This window comes from Heteronotia binoei, chromosome 6 (assembly GCF_032191835.1).
Source record: "Heteronotia binoei isolate CCM8104 ecotype False Entrance Well chromosome 6, APGP_CSIRO_Hbin_v1, whole genome shotgun sequence".
Classification (NCBI taxonomy): domain Eukaryota; kingdom Metazoa; phylum Chordata; class Lepidosauria; order Squamata; family Gekkonidae; genus Heteronotia; species Heteronotia binoei.
Window position 1 is genome coordinate 78,525,592 of NC_083228.1, and position 19,036 is coordinate 78,544,627.

The window sequence follows — 19,036 nt, forward strand, 5'->3', positions numbered from 1 at the left end:
TTGTTATAAACCTGGGCCAAAAAGAGGGCATTTCTTTCTCAGAAGTTTTTCCCATCCAACTAATTTACCTTTTAACATGTAACATACATATAGTTTGCCATTAGAATAAAAATACATTAAAATATAGTGGAAAATGAGTTTAGTATATGTAATGAGATAAACACCCAATATCCCTATTTGAGTATGTCAATACAGCTGAAAGAGAAATAAATTGGATAGTGATGTTATTGTCCACCTAATTTACTTTTTAACATGTAAGTATCATTCTAGTTTGAGCATGTTAATACAGCTAAAAGAGAAATATATTGGATAGAGCATCACTATCCAGTGTATTTCTCTTTTAGCTGTATTTACAGGGATTAGACAGATTCATGGAACCGAGGTCCATCAATGACTGTTAACCACAATTTAAAGAGAACTTCCACATTCAGAGGCAGTAATCCTCTGAATATGGGTATTAGGACTAGGAGGCAACATCAGGTATTGGCTTCTGTTCTGTGCCTGTTTGTTAGCCTTCCCAGGGCACTCTGCTGGCTACTCTGTGAAACAGTATCCTAGACTAGATGGACTAGTAGTGTGATCCAGTAGTGTGATTCCTTGTGCTCTCAACACAATTCTGCTGTAATCCTGCCCCTAGAAATGCTAGTCTCTGTTCGCCTCTCCGGCTATTTGGCCTGGGCTCCTACACTTCCGTTCATGTTCTACAATCCGGAACACAGCATCCTTCAGATTTCAGCGTACCAGCAGATGTACTGTTTGCTGTACTGTTCTGTATTTTCCTGGAGCGTGCGGGTCTCTCTGGGACCCCCAAATCCACCAATCGTGTTACTGTACCCGGGAGCCCTAGTAGGTTGAGTACAAGGCGTTCCCGAAGATGACTGGCTAGGAGGGCATTGAGAAGGGTGGGGGGATTCTAACTCATTTATCTCCTCGTGCTCAGATCCAGTACCCAACATTGTCAAAGCAGGGCGCGACTTCAGGGCCGAATAAGTTAGGCTGGAAAATTGCCAGAGAGGAAGGACTAAGCTTCGTACAGGCTCAGGACATCCCGACTCTTTAGCAACAGAAGGTGGAGCTTTTCAGGGAGCGGAACGGTTTCCTTCTGCTGTTGATTGGCTGGCCACATCAGATGGGAGAGCCGGACTGTCGATTCCCGCAAAACGCGTACTGCGCAGTTGCGCTCCGGCACAGCCGGGTCTTTGTCCCCAGGAAGTGGCGGTAGCTGTGGCGACTTGGAACAAGGAGCGAGGTCGGGCAGTGGGGAAGCTCCGCCCTTTCCCCATATTTGGGGTTGCGGTAGTTGTGGATCGGGCCCGGGGCAGCTAGCGTGCTTGCGCTTCCCTTTCCGTTGGGCATCTATACCTGTCGTAGGGAGGGTGCAGCTTATTCCTCTGGATCTCTGTACGTGAGACTGTGTAGGATCTAGGCGATCGTCTCTTCCCGGCCAGGGCTGCTGTGCCTTTAGTAACTCAGCATGGCACGCAGAATCTTAGCGGGTGGGTCTTCCTGGAGACGAAATGCTGGGGAGAATTTTACCTGCTGAATTTCTGCGGCCTGAGGCAACTATCTGTTAAAGCCGGAGGAATCCTTCCAGGGGGAAAAAAAGGAGGCTGGCAGTTCCTATGTCTGGGTCTACAAAGGGCGATTTTTGGTTCTTTGCACACTAAACAAGCAGGTCAGAGCATCTCCCGTTTTTGCTGGTTTGATCTGTTTTGGAGAAAGGGGTCGAACGATGAACCCAGTAGTGGGATTGTATGTAGTAACTAAAATTCAGAACAAAGCCTGGTTTCCTGTCTTTATGCCATAGAAGATCACCCCACTTCTCCTGTGTAGGAGGATCTCTTTGCCTGTGACCTGCTGGAGTTAAAGGGTATAGGTAAAAAGGCAGTGCAGAAGTTCTATATCTTTGTGATATAGTATGGAATATAGGGATGTGATTTTGTGTATGTGGCATCAGACTGTGGTCAATGTTGTCCACTGCCTATTTGATAGCTTTGCTTGCACCCTTCTGAAGTTTGAAGCAGAAGGCCATTGTCCTTCCACTGTCCTGCAGCACTTGGATTATAAATGGATTTGTGCTTTGGCACTGTCTGCCTTAAAGGCTCTGAAGTCCCAGAGGGATAGCAAACTTAGTTAAGACATCTCCACTTTTTCATGATTTGCTGAGGAGTTGTAGTGAAGGTAGCTTCTTTGTATGGAGTTACTGAGATTGTGTGGATGCCCTCTTTATGACCTGTTTGTGTGACTGTTCCAGGTTTGTTGTTTTGGTAACAACTGATCTTCCCCATCTATAGTATGCAGGTGTCAGAGCGTGAAAGTGGGACCTCCACAGGGAATGGACTGGATAGCCCAACAACATCTGATTCCCAGCCTGTTCCCCCCTCATCTCCCAAGCCCCCTTCATTGGACCTCTTCAATTTAGTGGTGTCGTACAAACGGCTTGAGCTGTACCTGGAGCCACTGCAGGATATTGTTGAAGGAGTGTGGTTCCTCCTCAGGTGGGTGTCAGTGATACCTTCAGGTGGTGGGCTTCTTGCATATTCTCATTCACAAGGGCAGACAAGCTGCATTTTTTCTAGTACCACTTTTGCTTGAGGGAGGAGGAGAGTAGGCTGTCCTTTTGACCTTGTATTCATTTCAGAAGCTGTAGGCTATGTCTTGTGCCAAGGGATTTTAAATATTACTATATTGGGCACTCTGAATGGTTGGGCTTAAGGAAGACCTGCTACTAGCTTTGTAGCTTGCTAAAAGATCCCTGGTACATGGGCCCTCAGCTCAATATATGGCAAGGGCTTTAATGCCCATTTCCTGAAAACTGATGTCCTTTTCATTTCAATCCCTCTCTGTAAATTACTACCCTTCTTCCTTTCCATCTCCCATTAGTCTCATCTTCATGCAGCTGAAATATTTCACTCCGTTCCAACAAAATATTTAATCTTACCTGTGTTACAGTTGGCAGATGCCTGTCTGCTCCCTTCTTACCTGCCTGGGCCTCAACTTTCTGCTGCTGACTTTGAGTGAAGGTGAGGAGAGTGGGCTGGGGACTTGAGTGATTTGTCTTTCAGGAATGAGGTATGTCATGGGAGATTGGGCCTGGTGGGCAGTAGAGTGATTTCAGTGGAGTAAACTGAGAGCTGGCAAAGGCATAGTGTGGTTGGCAAGCAGATTGTGGTTTGAGGTGTGGTAGTGCTGTGGCTGGCTGTTGACTAGGTAGGCAGTGGGGTCACCTAATAACTGCAGTCTCCTTTCCATATCAGCTGCCTGGTATGGGCTGTGTGCCCTCCTGATCTCAGTGCCTGCCATGCTGGGCTACCTACAGGAGACATGCCGTGTCCGTCTGACTGAGGAAGAACTGGCACGTCGTAGGTACCACAGTGTGCGTCGTGAGGATGTCAGAAAAGTTCAGCTTTCACGGCAAGAGGCTGTGGCTGAAGTGAAGGGCTTGTAAGTATTGTTGGGGGGGTGGTGGTAAATGTTGTTGGGGTTGGAAAGGGTGGTTTTGAAGTGCATGATTAGAATGCTGTTTCTTGTGCTGATAAGGACTCTCACATTTTATCTGTTTTTTAAGTTACAGTATTCCTGTTCATCCATTGGGGGGCATCACAGATACTTGCCATAAAAACTTTGGTATTGACATGCCAGGGCTCAGAGGCAGAGCCTAGCAAAGGTCCCAGATATAATTCCTAGCATCTCCACTTAATGAATATTGACTTGTAGATGCTGCAGAAAGATCTCTCTCTGCCTGATGTTCTGATTAGCTGTTTCCAGTCAGAGGTGGCAATGCTGAGCTTAAATGGACCAGTAATCTGAATTGGCATAAGGCAGTTTAATGTATGCTTCTTGGGTTTGTGACAATGGGCTAGACAGAGGAAGGGTTACTAAGTATTTATATTGAGTCCACGTCTGTGCTAGCCATTCTGTGTTCATTCTCATTTATTTGAGAAAGGTGGATCAATTTCAATCACCAAGCAAGAAACCTCATCTTAAAATAATTGATTTTAATCAACTTTTCCATCTGTACAGTTATTTTTTTCCAAAGAAAAGTGTGTTTCCATTGCTCCATGGAGCTATTAAACACATTGATTTACAGCTAACTGCAACCATTACTCCAGATGTGGTACATATATTAGCTTCATATGAGGAAGACACACTATTGGCACATGCATTTGTCTAACCGATTTTTAGATCCTGATGTTTTTCAATTTTAATAACTGACTGCATGGTTTTTGTGAGCATGTGCAAACAAGGTTTTTCAAGGCTGGTTCTGGAAATGTCAGAACTGTTGTGAGTTGAGGGTTGATGGACAGATTACTGTTTGATCAGGACAGAAACTTCCGTGGGTGTTGTCTACACAGAAAGTAAAAGGAACTGGTATTCTTTTGAGGTGATAGAATGGTTCATTCCACTTCAGAATATGTGGTGGTGGAAGGTACTATTTTTGGAAATATATTCCAGATATTTCACAATTTTTTAAAGCCCACAGCAGAGAGATATTCCAATCCAGTTTACCCCTGGCCATACCAGCCTCCATTTGCGTGACTTTTAAAGAGAATTCAGTTTTATTCTCTTTGTTAAAAAAATGCTATCCCACTTGCAGTTTGAAGTGGGTCAGTCTGTTTTACCACCTCAGAAGTATGCAGTCTTATTCTGCTACATATGGAGACCACACATTAGATTGGCATTCTTCCTATTCACAGTAGATGATTCCAGTGGTAACTCTGCCAGCAGCTTGCGTAAGATATCAGTACTTGATGGAGTAACTGCCCATATGTCTCATAATTTGCTGTGCTATTGTAAGACTTCAAAACATCACCCCATCGTTTCCTTTCTACAGAAAATATAGACTCAATCAAAAAGTTGAAAACAGGATGCCACAAGCTCTATCCATGTGACAATTTCTGAAAAACACCTGAACTAATTTCTTTCAATCCCATAATTTCCAGGATGAATGTGAATTTTAAAAACCTTTGCAGTTTCTTGTTCCTGCAGCGCATTACAATGCTCCAGTAGTGTGTGTAATGAACTCAATAAGGCATTTATTGAAACTGAAATACTTAAATGGGATTAGAAAGATAGAGGAATGAATGCAGGGCTTTTGTTGAGCAGGAATGCACAGGAACACAGTTCCGGCTGGCTTGGCATCAGGGGTGTGTGGCCTGATATGCAAATGAGTTCTTGCTGGACTTTTTCTCCAAAAAAAGCCCTGAATGAATGTATAGCAAAAAAGTGGGGTGTAGCTGACAGTTTATACTGCACTTTTAGACTGTACTGATTACTCTCTGATATATCAGGTCCTGAAAAGCTAGAGTCTCCTTACCTCATTATATTCTTGAATTGATTCAAGATGAAAGTAGTTATCTGACTCAAGGTTCATGGTTTTAACCTAAAAGATTCTTTGTCCCATTTCTCTATTGTTTCTCTGGTGAATTGCCATGCCACCATCATCTTAATCCCTTTACCTTCCATTTTTGACCCAATACATATTTTATCTGAGTGGAATGGGACAGGGCTATTTGCCTGGCCTCTAGAGATGCATGGTTTTGCGAGTGTGATGGAAGACAAGGGTTTTTCAGGTAAAGAAGGGCCTAGTTTAAGGCTGCTGTTTGAAGTTGGGATTATTTCCTTGGCATGACTTGTGTTAATTTTTGTAAGAAAGATCAAAATCTCTTATTATGATCTAACACATAAAATAAATTGATTAATAAAATGTTACATTCTTAGTGAGCAGAGGACTTTCAGATCCGTATCTAACTTACTTTCAGAAATGTGAAGTTATCACTGTTTCTTACTGATGAGAAAACTGTAGCTGTGACTTGTCCAAGGAAGCCTAAATAGATTTTTCACAACTTAGTAGAGGTTTGAACCCAGATGTCCTATAATGTCTAGCATTCAGATCATGCTAGTTTTCACCCCAGATGCCAACACTATATGATCTCCTCCTGTGCTCATTTCTGTTTGTAATTGGCTGAGATAAGTGTTTCCTTCAGTGCTCATTCTGGGCATGCTTTATGTGGATGGAGGCATCTGTTTTCATCTTGGCTGTGCTCACTGAAAGGGGCCTTTCTGTGTGTTTATGTTGGGATAGATAGGATAGTAGGGAAAGCCTTTCTTCATGTGTACAGCTACTGGAACCTGCATTGTTGGGATCTCTGTGGGACTGTGAGTGTGCGTAACACTGGTCATTTCTTTTCAGCCTGATCCAGTTGGAGGCCTTCCTGAGCCGGCTATGTGGTGGCTGTGAAGCAGTCTACCGCGTCCTATACTGGGAGAACCCCTCTCTGTCCTCCCAGTGAGTGTTGCCAGTAGAGTATTCCATGGGAGCTGGGATATTGTTGCCTTAACGGGTGGGTGGACTTTGCTGCTTCTCTGATCAGACTCGGTCACCTTACAAAAGACCTTGGTTTCCCTTCCCCTCTCAGTGTTGTGCTGTGGTGTTCAGAAGGATGCTGTCTGGGGCCATAAGGAAGGTGAACAGGTTGCATCGCTTGAGGGGAAAGTGTTGGATGGCGGGTGGGCATATGCAAATGATGTTAGTGTTTGGGATACTGGAATGAGGAGAAATCGGAAACACCAGAGCTTCTCTGTGGATACTGGCTGTTGCTGATTCTCAAGTATGTCATGTGGATTTTGCTTCCCCCTCCCTTACTTTCCCCTCCAGGTTTTATGGGATGCTGATGGGTTCAGTTTGTGCCCTCTACCTGCTGCCCTTATGCTGGGTCTTCTTTCTTCTCAATAATGCCCTTTTCTTGGGCAACATGGCATTTTTCCGAGGTACAGTAATTTCCCTTCTTCTCGGGAGACACTAATCTGTCACATGGGAGCTGTAGGGCAGAACAGTCACACTGAAGTCCAGGGGCCCAAGGTGTGTGCATGTGGGATTCAGGGGGTCCTTGTTGCTTCTGTAGCCTGTAACAGGGGTAGGTTGGATTTCCTTTGTTCTGCCTCAATCCTGCATTCCAAACTGTCTAGCACTCTTGGGACCCAAATAGTGAATTAATTCCCAGAGCACAGCTCTGGCCTCTTAGTACTGGAAGCCTCTTCCACTGAGAGATGTCCTTGTGGGGAAGCAGATCTTGGTAAGAGGGTGATAGACTGCTGGGTGGGAGGGCAACGGTTTCACATAGCAATGGTTTCAGGCATCATTTTGCTCCAGCAAAACATGCCATCCCTTTCAACATTTTTTTGGGTGGGGGGGGGTGGAGGCAGGGAAGGAGAGGTGTTTCAAGCAAGGTTGAATGTATTTGCAGTATAGTTCCTTCTCCATCCTCTTTCTGGAGTGGAACAAGACTTCCTGTTCTCACCCTGAACTGGCTTTGCAGTTTTGCTGGAGCAGCAGCTGAGAAGGGTAATAAATATTACTGAACCAGCAGCTCCCATTAGATAAGTATGGGGGCATTGTATTAGGGAGCACTTTAACCCTCCATCTCCAAGTGTTGTGTTTTCTAGAGAGTATTTACTGCAGTACTGTAGATGTGCTATTTTTCTTCTATAATGTGGGAATGAGTAGGTAGTTCCTTGTCGTTCAGTTAGACTTTATTAGCACTGAGGTGGGACCTCTTCCACTAACTCCCCCTGTCAAGATTTCCTTCAGCAAAGAAAGGACTCTGTCATGAAGAAAATACATTCTCCACTGGAAAAAAAACATTTTCCTTTTGGAGGAAGTTTTAGTGGAAGAGCCATAGGATCCAGTCCAGTGACCTACTCCTGAGTGGGATTTCAAGCTGGTTTAGTAGGTACTGGCAGAGCAGAGCCATGCTCACGTTGCAGTATCTACATCCTGGGTGTTTGGGCTTAGATGAAACAGTGCTATGGCAGTTCATAAAACCTGACCATCTGCTGGAAGGATTTTCCTGGCCTCCCAGGGCATCCTTCCATCCCTCTTCCTTCCCTTGCCTTCTTCCAAGTGGTACTGGAGCTGAAGTCAGCTGTAGAACAACGCCTGGGCCTCACATCTGTTTCTAGTAGTCCTGAGCTTGCTGAGTTGGATGCAGGAGAAGGTGGTACTGGAGTCCTGCCAGACCAGACACCCACACCCACCAGCACAGAGGTAAGTCTCAGAGGGCATAGTGAGGCATGTGTGAGTGTCTTTCAGCTTCAAGCACTTTGAGAATTGATTTGATTGAGTTTGGGTCAGTCATAACCCTCTCAGAGCTGTTCTACTCAAGAGCAGTTCTGGGAAGAACTCTCTTAGCCCCACCTACCTTACTGGGTGTCTATTGTGGGGAAGGGAAGGAAAAGGAGATTGTAAGCTGCTTTGGTAGTGAAGGATGGGATATAAATCCTATCTCCTCCTCCTTTGTGGAGGTGGTTGGAGAATGTTTATGTTTTGCAAACATAAAATGTTGTAGTTCGTCCTGGCCTACAAAATAGTGCATCAGCTCATTTCTTTGCAGTTGGTTCCAGTCTTTTGGATCTGTATCTCAGGCTGGGGCATAGAAGGCCAGTTTCTGTATCTTGCTTCTGGCTGGAGATAGTTACTCAGCTCTTCTTCTTCCATGCTGATGCCTTGTTATTAGCTGCAAAATAAGATGATGGTGGAGGAGGCAGGAGGATTTAGGATGGGACTCTAGGTCTTGGCAGAAACTCTCCAAAGCCCAGCACTAGGCCCGTGGCCTAGAATTTGTCTTTATGAATGCTTCTTTTTGGGGGGTGGGCAGGAGGGATGCCATCCTTTGCTCAGTGTTACCCTTTCCTACTATTCAAAAGTGGCTAGACATTTTTAGACCCAGTTTGTTATGAGGATGTAGCACTGGGGTGCATCTGGAACCCACTGTTAAGAGATGGAGTTACAGGGAGGTGACTGATGGGATCAGATTTGAATCTGTTTTCTTTCTTCATTCTTTTATTTTGCTATTTAAAATATATTGTACATTTTCAAGCTCAGCTCTTTTATTTATCTTAAAAAGGAGACTTTGAGCCTCCACACACACTTCTTCTGATTGTCTTTACTGCCTGCTTCTACAAGTGTTGCCATCGCTAGGAATAACAGTAACTGAGTCCCAGACTTTCCCATTATTTCTTGAGGTCTTCAGTGAAAGCTGCCCATCCAATAAGAAGGTTCAGGAGGGAAGGGGAATCTGTTCTTGAGCTCCATGTGACCTTTCATCAGGGTAGCTAGAAAGGTGTGGGGTCCATCTTGGCTCGAATACCACCATCTCAGATACTGCAAGGTGTTTGCTTCCTTCACATGGTAATAGCAGGTATTTGCTTTCTCTGCAGGATCTGACCCCTGGCAGTGTGGAGGAAGCAGAGGAGGCGGAGCCTGATGATGAGTTCAAGGATGCTATTGAGGTCTGTGTCAGAAGGTGGGGGTTGGGGGGGCTAAGTAAAAGGGCCTGTACTGATCTGTGCTGTGAAAAAAGAAACAAATCCTGATGTGGGGAAGGGGGAATAATAAGGAAGATGCATGTTCTCAGGGGGTGGGTGGGGTGAGGGTAGCTTGAGCTTGGTCCTTTTGCTTTCTGTCTCCTGGCTATCATTTCTTATTTTCTTCTCCATGCTGCGGGAATAGGAGACACAGCTGCTGCCAATGGTGAGTGCAGGGGCCAGACCTCCCCATAGGTCCCATTTGGAGAGGAAAGCAGGATATAATTTTAAATAAATCTATAAACACTGCTTACTTCTCTTTCTCGGACTATATGCCAGCTGATGTCTGGCATCTGGCTTGGACTGGAGTCCTTTACGCTCATTTTGTCCCATTTCTTCCCCTACACTTTAGCCCCTTATGCTGTGACTTCCTCCCCCCTCAGAATCTGGATCCCCTCCTGCTTTTTGGGTCCTTGTTTCTCCATGTCCTTAGAGCTGTGCCTTTGGACAGTGGCTCTGCTGAAATTCTCCCAGTCTGCCCCTACCCAGCTGCCTCAGGGTGTTCTTGGTCGCTGTATACTAGCTTCTTCTGGACGAGTTGTCCTCTCTGCTTTTACTCCCACCCAGGAGGAGGAGGATGTCTCCCAGCGCTTAATCGAGTATGAGCCAGGCCATTCTGTTAGCACCTTCTTGACAAAGGATGAGGTGATTCGTGTAAAGGTGTCACGACTGGCGGAGCGTCTACGCAAGCGCTACCCAACAAGTAACCTTGGCACTGGACTGGGAGGTAGGATGGTAGAACCAGCATAGGGAGAGACTCTGGTGATTGGGAATGTAGCAGGATAGTGCTGTTGGTGGGTAAAAAGGGGGCATTTGGCCCAGTAGCAATCACTTAAGTGGTGAGAGCTGGCAAGTGTGCTGAGTGAGTCTTAGGTGCCAAAAATGTTGTTCTGCCCAAGGGCCTAGACACTTTGTACTTTAAAAAATCAGTGCTTCATTCGACAGCATATATAGATGTGAAAAATACATACTCTTCACATATGCTGGGGTGGATCCACTGCTTTTCTCAGCACAGTGTAAAGCCTTCATTCAACTTCAGTGGCTCTTCCTTTGGAGGAGCTTGGCTTGTTTTGCATTTCTTGTTCTATGGAGATGAGTGGGAATGAAGTATACTGAAGTGATATGAAGAAAATTAAGGGCATGAAGGGTACTGATCCATGGAAATCTTACCCACCTTCCCTCCAACCAGCCCCAAATTTCTGAGGCTTCATCTGGTGTTATTTTCAAGCCAATCCCTAAAGCTATAAGAAATGGAAAACTTGATTTAAAAAAAAAAAACTGTTTGGAAGAAGTTGGAGTAGAGTAGGTGGAGTCTGATGTTTATACTCACAATCACCTTGTGAGTGGTCTGCTCAGGTGAGGACAGGATCATGTAATACAATGAAAACATGGGGCAAGCAACTGTTAGAGAGGCAATGGCCCTAAGCTGGTTACTCTTTTAAGTCTTAAACTTCAGTTGTCTTAGAAGGGTCCCCTTCTCCTTAGGATTGCAGTGCTAGCCCTGGAAATGCTTCCTCCTTGGCCACTTCTGTTTTTTCTCGTTTCCCTTCCCCCAGCCAGATCCCATAACCCATCATAAACTGGACTGAGGGAATCATGATGGGTGGGCAGGCATTTACAGGGAAGACATGTTAGTCAGGAGAGGTACTAAGGAGGTGCTGGTAGAGAAGGGCTGTAGCCAGTACTGGTGAGGGCCAGGCCAGTCCACACAGCTTAAGAATAGGAGATCAGCCTGAGTGAGCATCACACGGACCCCCTATTTCTTTCCTTGCAGCAAACTGCACCAACTGTTCAGCCACCTTCTCTCTGCTAAAGAAGCGGGTAAGTCCTTGGCCTCCCTAGGATACCCAATCCCCTCCTCCATGCTCCCTTGTCTTGTGGGTATCATGCTGCATACTGCAGCCCAGTGGTTCACCTTCCTGTGTCCTTGCGGCTCCTGCAGCACTGGAGGAGGGAGGGGAGAGAATCATAATGAGTTTCTGATGGGTTCTTGTTAATACGTTCCGTGGCTCTAAGTTCTTTTTTCCTCTTGCCTCTGAAGCTGGCAGCAGGAAAGGGGATGGCAAAACAGCTTGAGAGCTGAGGTGGCGCTGCATTTCCTGGGACAAGGCACAGCTTCTCTCCCCACCCCCCACCCCACCTATTCAGTATTCAAAATGATCTCCTTTATCCATTTCTGCCTGGATGGCGAGTGGGATGGCATGCAAAGCTTGGCCACCAGGGAGAGGAGAGCCTCCCTTGAGGGAAGAAATGACATTTGGCTTGAGGAGAGTTTCTTCAGGTGTTGTCCTTATCGCTGTTTCTCTCTGTTTTTCTCCCTCTTACCAGCGAAACTGCAGTAACTGTGGGAACAGTTTCTGCAGCAGATGTTGCTCCTTCAGAGTCCCCAAGAGCTGTATGGGGGCTACAGGTGGGTGAGATGACTTTCTGTTGGGCAGTGAGGGTGGTGCTCTCCCTCTTTGGGCATTCTGTTTGGGATGCTTCAGTTCTGACCTGCGCTAGAGTTGTGGAGCTAGGAGAAAATCAGAATGCTTTTGGTCTCTCCAAACGTGTAAACGAAGTCATAAACAGATTTTGTCAGCGTGGGATGTGTATGTGAAACTGCACAGTGCTTGGTGGGCCTTGAATTCTGACAAATGCTTTCTACCACAGCACCTGATGCCCAGCGGGAAACTGTCTTTGTTTGCGGACACTGTAACCTAATACTCATCAAGTGAGAAACTGGTTCTGAGTCCTGTTCTCTGCTGGATCCGCTCTGCACCTTCGCCTGTACATGCTGATCCTTGTGGGACCGAAGCCATGACCTTATGCGCTCGTGCGGCTCCTCCCTGGAACTGTGATAGGATGGGCTGGCACGCCTGACCTCCTGCATACCCTGGATGCACCTCTCCCCTGTGACTGGCGAGTGAGCAGTTGGGGAGGGGTCCTGCAATCAGGCAGAACTGGACAGGAGGTTCCTTATGTGTTAGATTACTGTAAGCTTCCCCTTTGCTACTAGCCTAGGAGGAAAAAAGAGGTGGTCCTTTGCCTTTCTGAAGCGGACTTCCTCCACCCCCCCTCCCCCAAAATCCCTGTTGCTTTTACAGGAGCTCTGCTGTCTCCTTTTTGCAGGAATCTTCCTGGCTTCTGTACTGCCAGGGATCCAGAAAAGTCTGTTTCACTGTTGGGTGAAATACCAGTTGTTCTGAGTCTGAGACTGGTGCTTCCCTTGGATGGTAGCTATGGCTGGCTCTGCTGTGTAAAGAAGTTTGGCCTCTCCCCCCCACTTTGTCCCCTTGCAGCTGAGAACATTGTGCAGCTGGATCTGCTTTCTCTTTCTGCATCAAACAGAGACAGTAGCCCTCTTCCCTTCCCCTGTTCCCCATGCTATTGTCTTTGCTCATCCTAGGTAGCGTGTAGTCAAAGCTTCTCAGTCTGGCCTGAAGGGAAATTAGACATTATGCTCCTTCATTTGTGCACTGTGAGAGCAGACACTTCTGCAGATATCTGGGATGCTCATTAATCACAAAACTCAGGTGTATGGGGTACCTGCTTCTGTAGGGGCTGGATCACAGAAGTGGGGAGTATATGAATTGTTGCTGCTTTCTAGGCTCTGTTATCAATAAATAATGTTATTAGAGACTGGAGCTGGCACTCCCAGTGTCTGAAAGAGGTTTTGATATGAGGTGGCCTAAGTATGTGTCAGAGTTTGGTATGAAGGGCCTTTGAATGTAGTCGTGAGACAGGGGTCACAAAACCCAGGTTTGCAGATTTAGGGAAGGAGAGGAGGTTGGCACACAAAAGATACCAAACTGGGAGAGTAGAAATGCAGTGATTGGACTGCCCTGTGAGATGCAGTGCAATACAGGAGAGAGTGGCAAAGGTATAGAAGTTTGTGGAGAGGACAGCCCTCTTACAGCTTGCAGCTTCCTGTGCAGCATGCGCCAGTGCTGCAGAGTGACTCACGGTGGGTGTGAGGGTGCTATCCTGGGAGTGAATGCTGATGTATTTCTCATCCCCTTTTCTGGGAGAGTGCATCCAGGAATGCAAGTGTTATATAATAGTGTGTTATAGTCATAAAAATCTGACTGGAAATAGATTTAGGAAAGGCTGCAAGAAACACTACTTCACAATATTTAACTTATGATATGGAGTTAATTTTTCACTGGCATTAGTGGTGGCTTTAAAAAGGATTAGGCAAATTTTGGGAGGATAATTATATCTATAGCTTGGATTCAGTGCAGAATTTCAGCTTGCACTAGAGCTCTGTGTCTCATTCTATTGATTGCATTGGCTTCCACTGTGTAATCTTCCATGAGTTTCCGTGAGAAAGGTGGGCCTTAAATAAAATAAGAAAAATATCTCAGTAGCTACTGAGTCATGCTTGTGGTATCCTCACTTGAGTTTCTGATTGCACAGGGTCTTGTACAATCAATTTCTGGTTACTGTAATACATACTGAGAAAAACTCTAGGTGTTGCACAAGGTCTTGTGCAAGCAGAACTGCTCTAAGTCTGTTTCATCTTGTGCATTGCTGGATCAAAGCCAAGGTCTGTTGGGGTTGCTTAGTAAATTAGACCACCATTTTAAGAAGGATAACTCTTTGTCTGTTGGGTTTAGTCAATAGGTAGATTCTGCTGTGTATTAGAAGCATCTGTTTGGCCATTGCTGGAGAGCAGATGCTAGACTACACCAACTCTCTTGCCATTCTGAAGTACAAAAAGACTGTATCAAAAAACCTCACAATACATTCTAACCCTATTAGAATGAAAGATAGAGTGTTAGGTGTCAGAACTCATAGGATTTTTAAAAATTTTATGTGTTGCACCTTCGGTAATAGCTCTGTACTCTAAACTCATAAAAGTGTAATAATACTCTTGATTCTTTGATTCTTTGTTTCATACTTCCTTCTGCCACATCTTACAGGTGCCTGATTTGAGCTTTGAAAAGGCTGGATTGTATGTTCTGCTTTACAGAAAGGAGGATAGCGGAGGCCAGCTGAAGGCTCTCAGTTTGGACATTCTCCCATATATCAACTCCATTGTCTCCCTCCCTCCTACATTGGTTACTCCCTTTTCTTCATTATTTTCAATGAGAGGATTCTCCAGATTTGGATAATTGGTGTGACTGTCTTGAAGTTCAAGGTTAATTAATCTGGTGTGTTTTTCATCTGTTTGTATGATCACAAGATTTCACATTTTGCCTGTTGTTTTATAGTTTACTTTCCTTTCATGTTTGTGCAGGTTGCTACCAGGTTCCTAAAGCCATAGTTGCTGTTACTGTGTACAAATGGTCAAGGTGTAGCACAGTATGGGGAAGGTGGAGTATTCTTATTTTTTTGCTTCTTTGGGAGCAAACAAACATTTAAAGAAGTCCATAAACTCTTGATGTCCTACTGAGGCATCTTGTGAATATTCTGACTTGTAATGCAGAGTCTTCTTTCTGTCAACCTTATTTTTCTCTTGTCTCAAACAAAATATGACAAAGTTTGTTGGTCTACTGTGAAGTTAACCACTCTCAGCAAGTGAGTGTAGCCGAGGCTTCAGAAAGAACCATTTGGAGAAGGTCAGGTTTTGTTATGAGTGCGCAAGAGGTGACTGTAGAAAGGAGGTAAAAAATGTTACCAGGAGTTCTCAAAACTTTAGGGTCTCTTCCTGCTGCTTATGGTATGTTCTACCACTTAGACAATCAGGACAGCACTCAGTTGTATTTTACTCAGTTGTGGTTGAAACAGTATTTTTGGTATAGTAGCTACTTGCCACTCTACAGTGAATTTATTGTAGCAGGATATTTTAGCTGTAAAGTGGCAAGGCTGAAGAGTTGCAGCTGCAAGATAAAGCATGCCCCACCCCTTGGCAGGTTGCTATAGCTCATTGGCTGTCTGCACATTTTGCCCTGGGTCTAGTCTATAAGAATTGGCCACAGGTCAGTTGGGAATCTGAATCCCATCCATTGGAAAGGCCTTTGCCTTGCTACAGTCAGGAGCTGAGCAGCATAGCAGTGGGTGGGTGCAATTTCTGCTCCCTAGCTGGCTTAAGACAAAAATAGCAATGTTCAATCAATATCAAAAGTAATCTCATTAAAGCTTATGGAATGCTAATCAGCCCTGTGCAGGAGCTGGCTGCTAGGAGGATTGCAGTGCGTCTGCTACTTTATTTACAGATCCCCTACAATTGGTACATTATTCCACAATTGCACATAATAATCTCATAATTTCTTGCATCATTGGCACAGGGTGACATTTTAAACTTCGCAAGATGGCAATTTTTGTAAGTGAATGGAGCACATCATAAGACTGCATTGGAGTGGATCAATATGCAGTCTCATATATATTGCTGTGAAGTGGTATTTCCCAAATCGTGCCAAACTCTGCTGGGAGAACATAAAGCTTTTATTTTGTTTATTGCTGTCTGATCACAGATGGAAGGAGAAGGTGCTGCTGCAGCAAGCTAGGCTCAAGAGCTACAGAGATATTTTGGGAAAGCTAATAGCAGCAGTGCCTCTGTTGTCACGAGTGGGGGGAATGCAGAGTGGGGTACTACAATGAAGTGAGGAACTGGAGTTTCTGCTGGTGCCTGTCTTCTATTTACTTTAGATACTTACACCCTGATTTTTCCCCCAGTGCAGACACCATTTGCTTATAACACAAGTAGCTTATAACATCATTCCCCCCCTTCCATGTTATCACAACAACACCCCTGTGAGGTAGGCTGGGCTGCAGGAATGACTGGCCCAAGGTCACCCAACAAGCTTCCATGGCAGAATGGAGATTTTAACCTGGGTCTCCCAGAGCCTACTCTGACATACCACTACACTACATAGGCTCTCTGGTATGGGCAGCTTCTAACTTTTTGACAATACTCACATGGCAGATTAAACCTTCAGCATAGTTCTGACCCTGAATAAATGCAGCATAATAGGATAAAACTCATAAACCAGAAAGTATTTAGGAATGCTTGATCTGTGAGTGACCTGCAGCCATTGCACCAGCACCACTTCAAGGAAGATGGAGTGACAGTCAACACTGCAGTGAAGTTCCCAGTGCACAAGGAACAGAGCAAAGGAAAAAATATTTGATTAGCAGGGCCAGGTAACTAGACCACTGCTGGGAGGGGAAAGGAGTCAGCTAGGAACAATGACAAACAGCACCAGGGTGCATTGGGATTATTTAAGTAGATATTGTACATATAGATCAAAATCCATTTTTTTAAACTGGGGCTTATTAACAGTATTCATTTATATTTTGCCTTTCTCTCCAATGGGGACATAATGTGGCTTACACATCTCTCCACCATTTTATCCTCTGAACAACCCTGTGAGTTTGGTTAGGCTGAGGCTGTTTGATACTGGCCCAAAGTCACGCAGTAAGCTTTCATGGCAGAGTGGAGATTTGAAACTGGATCTCTGGGTTGGGGTCCAAAGCTGTAACTGCTACACCACACTGGCATGCATGTTTCAATTTTATGCAGAGCTCCAGTTTAATCCAGCTGAAATAAATGGATTTTGGAGCAATTTAGCAATGGCTTGCAGTTAGACTGATACCTTCAGTTAAGAAACTAAAACTTACAATGTTTGGAACAAAAGTGATTATTGGAAAATGACCAAGTTGGGGAAGTTTCCACTCAGTAAAATGAACTCCATAACTAGATGGTTTGGATCACAAGCCTTGAGATCTAGTATCTGTGAAATAGGTGAAGGTAGCTGCTTTCCTATTTCATTGTCCATTGTAGCACTGAAGAACACATGTGCAGAAATAGCCATCTAAAATACCATTTCCATGACATGATGTATGAAAGTGAATGTGGTCCTCCCCAATAGATCCAATGAAGACCATCAATAAAATCACAATGTCGAATGTTGCCAGGTGGCATGGGAATCTGTGAACCCCAAAATGGTGTGAAAGTAGTACAGAATTCACAGAGACCTCCAGGATTTCTACATGTAAATTTGTAGGATAAGGGATTGGAGTGATAATTCAAGGAGGAAATGGTCCAGGTTCCTGAAATGTGATGTGTCAGTAGTTCTGGTATGGTGACTTCTGTTGATGTCAGACTGTTTAGGGGGAGGGAAGTCAGCATTGACAAGAGAGCTCTGTGTTGTATTAACTTCAAGAGCAAGGGGGGTTAGTTTACTGAAAAAAGTTCTTAGGCTTGGCTTGAGAACACAGGCTAATCTCAAGATAAGAGACAAACGCGGTAAGTGATATTTAAGGGAAGAACAAATGGAAACCCTTGGGGCAACCTGCTGTGTTGTTGAGTGTGGCTCTGTCCTCTAGATGGCATACATCTGATGCTTGTAGCTTTCGAAAGGGGAAAAGGTGCCTAGACTTTTTCAAAATAGTTTTACAAGGAATAGGTTTGACCTATTATATATGGCTCAAGAAAATATGTCGGGTTGCACCAAGACAAGTTATGGAATATATGCTGGGACAGCACAATGTAACTGAGACATATGTTTTGCATGCTGTTTTCTATAAGTCATTTGGCCTGTTTTTTCCAACAATATATGCTATAATTTATTTCAAAATTCAAATGTGCATTTGATTTTTAAAATAAGCTATAGTAGATGCTGCTGGAGGTGGGGGGTGTTTGGAGCCATGTAAGGAACGCATCATATTGGTACACTTCTGGAACTGAATACATGAGTGTGGTGCTCCCAGGAAACTTGGGTGAAAACAGTGAGCTAGAAGTTGGTTGTCTTAACATAAGGTTGTTCACTATGGCCTACAGAGGGGCTACTGGCTTCCACTCAAAACTGCCAGATCTTAAATTCAGAATCTTCCAAGCCTCAAATGGAGGGAGGGAGAGATGATCCAACAACACTCTTCATATAAGCACCATGAAGACTTAAACCTTAGGGAATTGTTGAAGGAACACTGCTGTTCCTTGGTGTTTTATTCTTATGTCAGGCTAAGGAATATTTGTGTTCTCTGTCACCCACCCTAAAGACATGAAAATTCCTCTCAATTTTTTGCTCTTGACAAAAATAAACAGCTGTTTTCACCTCTCCCATAGCATGGCCAGAGGGAAGTAGCTTGAAATCCACCTGCACAAACTGAGAAACATGAGTTATTCCCTTCTCGAGCACTTTGCTATTAAAGGTGTTAGGGTGAGTGTGTGTGTATAGAGAGAGAGGGAGAGGGTGAAATTCTACTAGTTTTTAGCATAGGCGTCACCCTTTTTCTTTTTTTGGGGGGGGGGACATTATCTATTCCTCTCATTTCTCTGTGCATATGTTGTTGATGCTGCTAGGAACTGCTGGCATGCTCTCTGAGTTAGTGTTGCTGCACCATATCTAATTCTGCAGTGACCCCCAAAATATGGCCCTTATTGTGTAGATTTACATGTTGCTGGGGGTTCTCTAAACCCTGGGTGGCTTTGGCAAGAGGTTTGAGGGGGGAAGTGGTGATGGGGAAAGCCAGCAAGCAGGCAATGATGGGTGTGTGAGGGGAGAAAGAGGCTGGTGGACATGGATGTCCCATTCCACATGAGTCCTTGCAGCCCCCCCACCCCTTGTTAATGTATATTAACAAGAATGGAAGAATGGAAAAGATTTTGTGTGTGTCCCAAACACTCTTGATTCTTGTACATATTTGGTTGTTCTCATGCATATAGTTGCAGTGCTTTTAGTTGGCCTGATTCTTGGGAGCAAGCAATAGACTGCATGGGTGATACCTTAAATTCAGTGCTTGG

The 19,036-nt window shown here is 44.7% G+C and overlaps 1 protein-coding gene across 6 annotated transcripts; it reads left to right on the forward strand.

Annotated features, from left to right (window-relative positions):
* The first annotated feature begins 1,138 nt into the window (after positions 1-1,138).
* On the forward strand, positions 1,139-14,218 carry ZFYVE27 (zinc finger FYVE-type containing 27). Of its 6 annotated transcripts, none has more exons than XM_060241864.1 (13): positions 1,141-1,496; positions 2,295-2,498; positions 2,953-3,023; positions 3,258-3,444; positions 6,194-6,289; positions 6,659-6,771; positions 7,905-8,047; positions 9,220-9,291; positions 9,512-9,532; positions 9,934-10,093; positions 11,141-11,187; positions 11,695-11,776; positions 12,019-14,218. In XM_060241864.1, exons 2-13 carry the CDS (start codon positions 2,296-2,298, stop codon positions 12,081-12,083), a joined length of 1,260 nt encoding a protein of 419 aa, XP_060097847.1. In that variant the 5' UTR covers positions 1,141-1,496; position 2,295; the 3' UTR covers positions 12,084-14,218. The 6 variants fall into 6 exon arrangements, with proteins under 6 accessions (XP_060097851.1, XP_060097847.1, XP_060097845.1 ...); XM_060241862.1 differs by having other exon boundaries at positions 1,141-1,401; XM_060241865.1 differs by lacking the exon at positions 1,141-1,496 and adding an exon at positions 1,511-1,675.
* Positions 14,219-19,036: the final 4,818 nt, after the last annotated feature.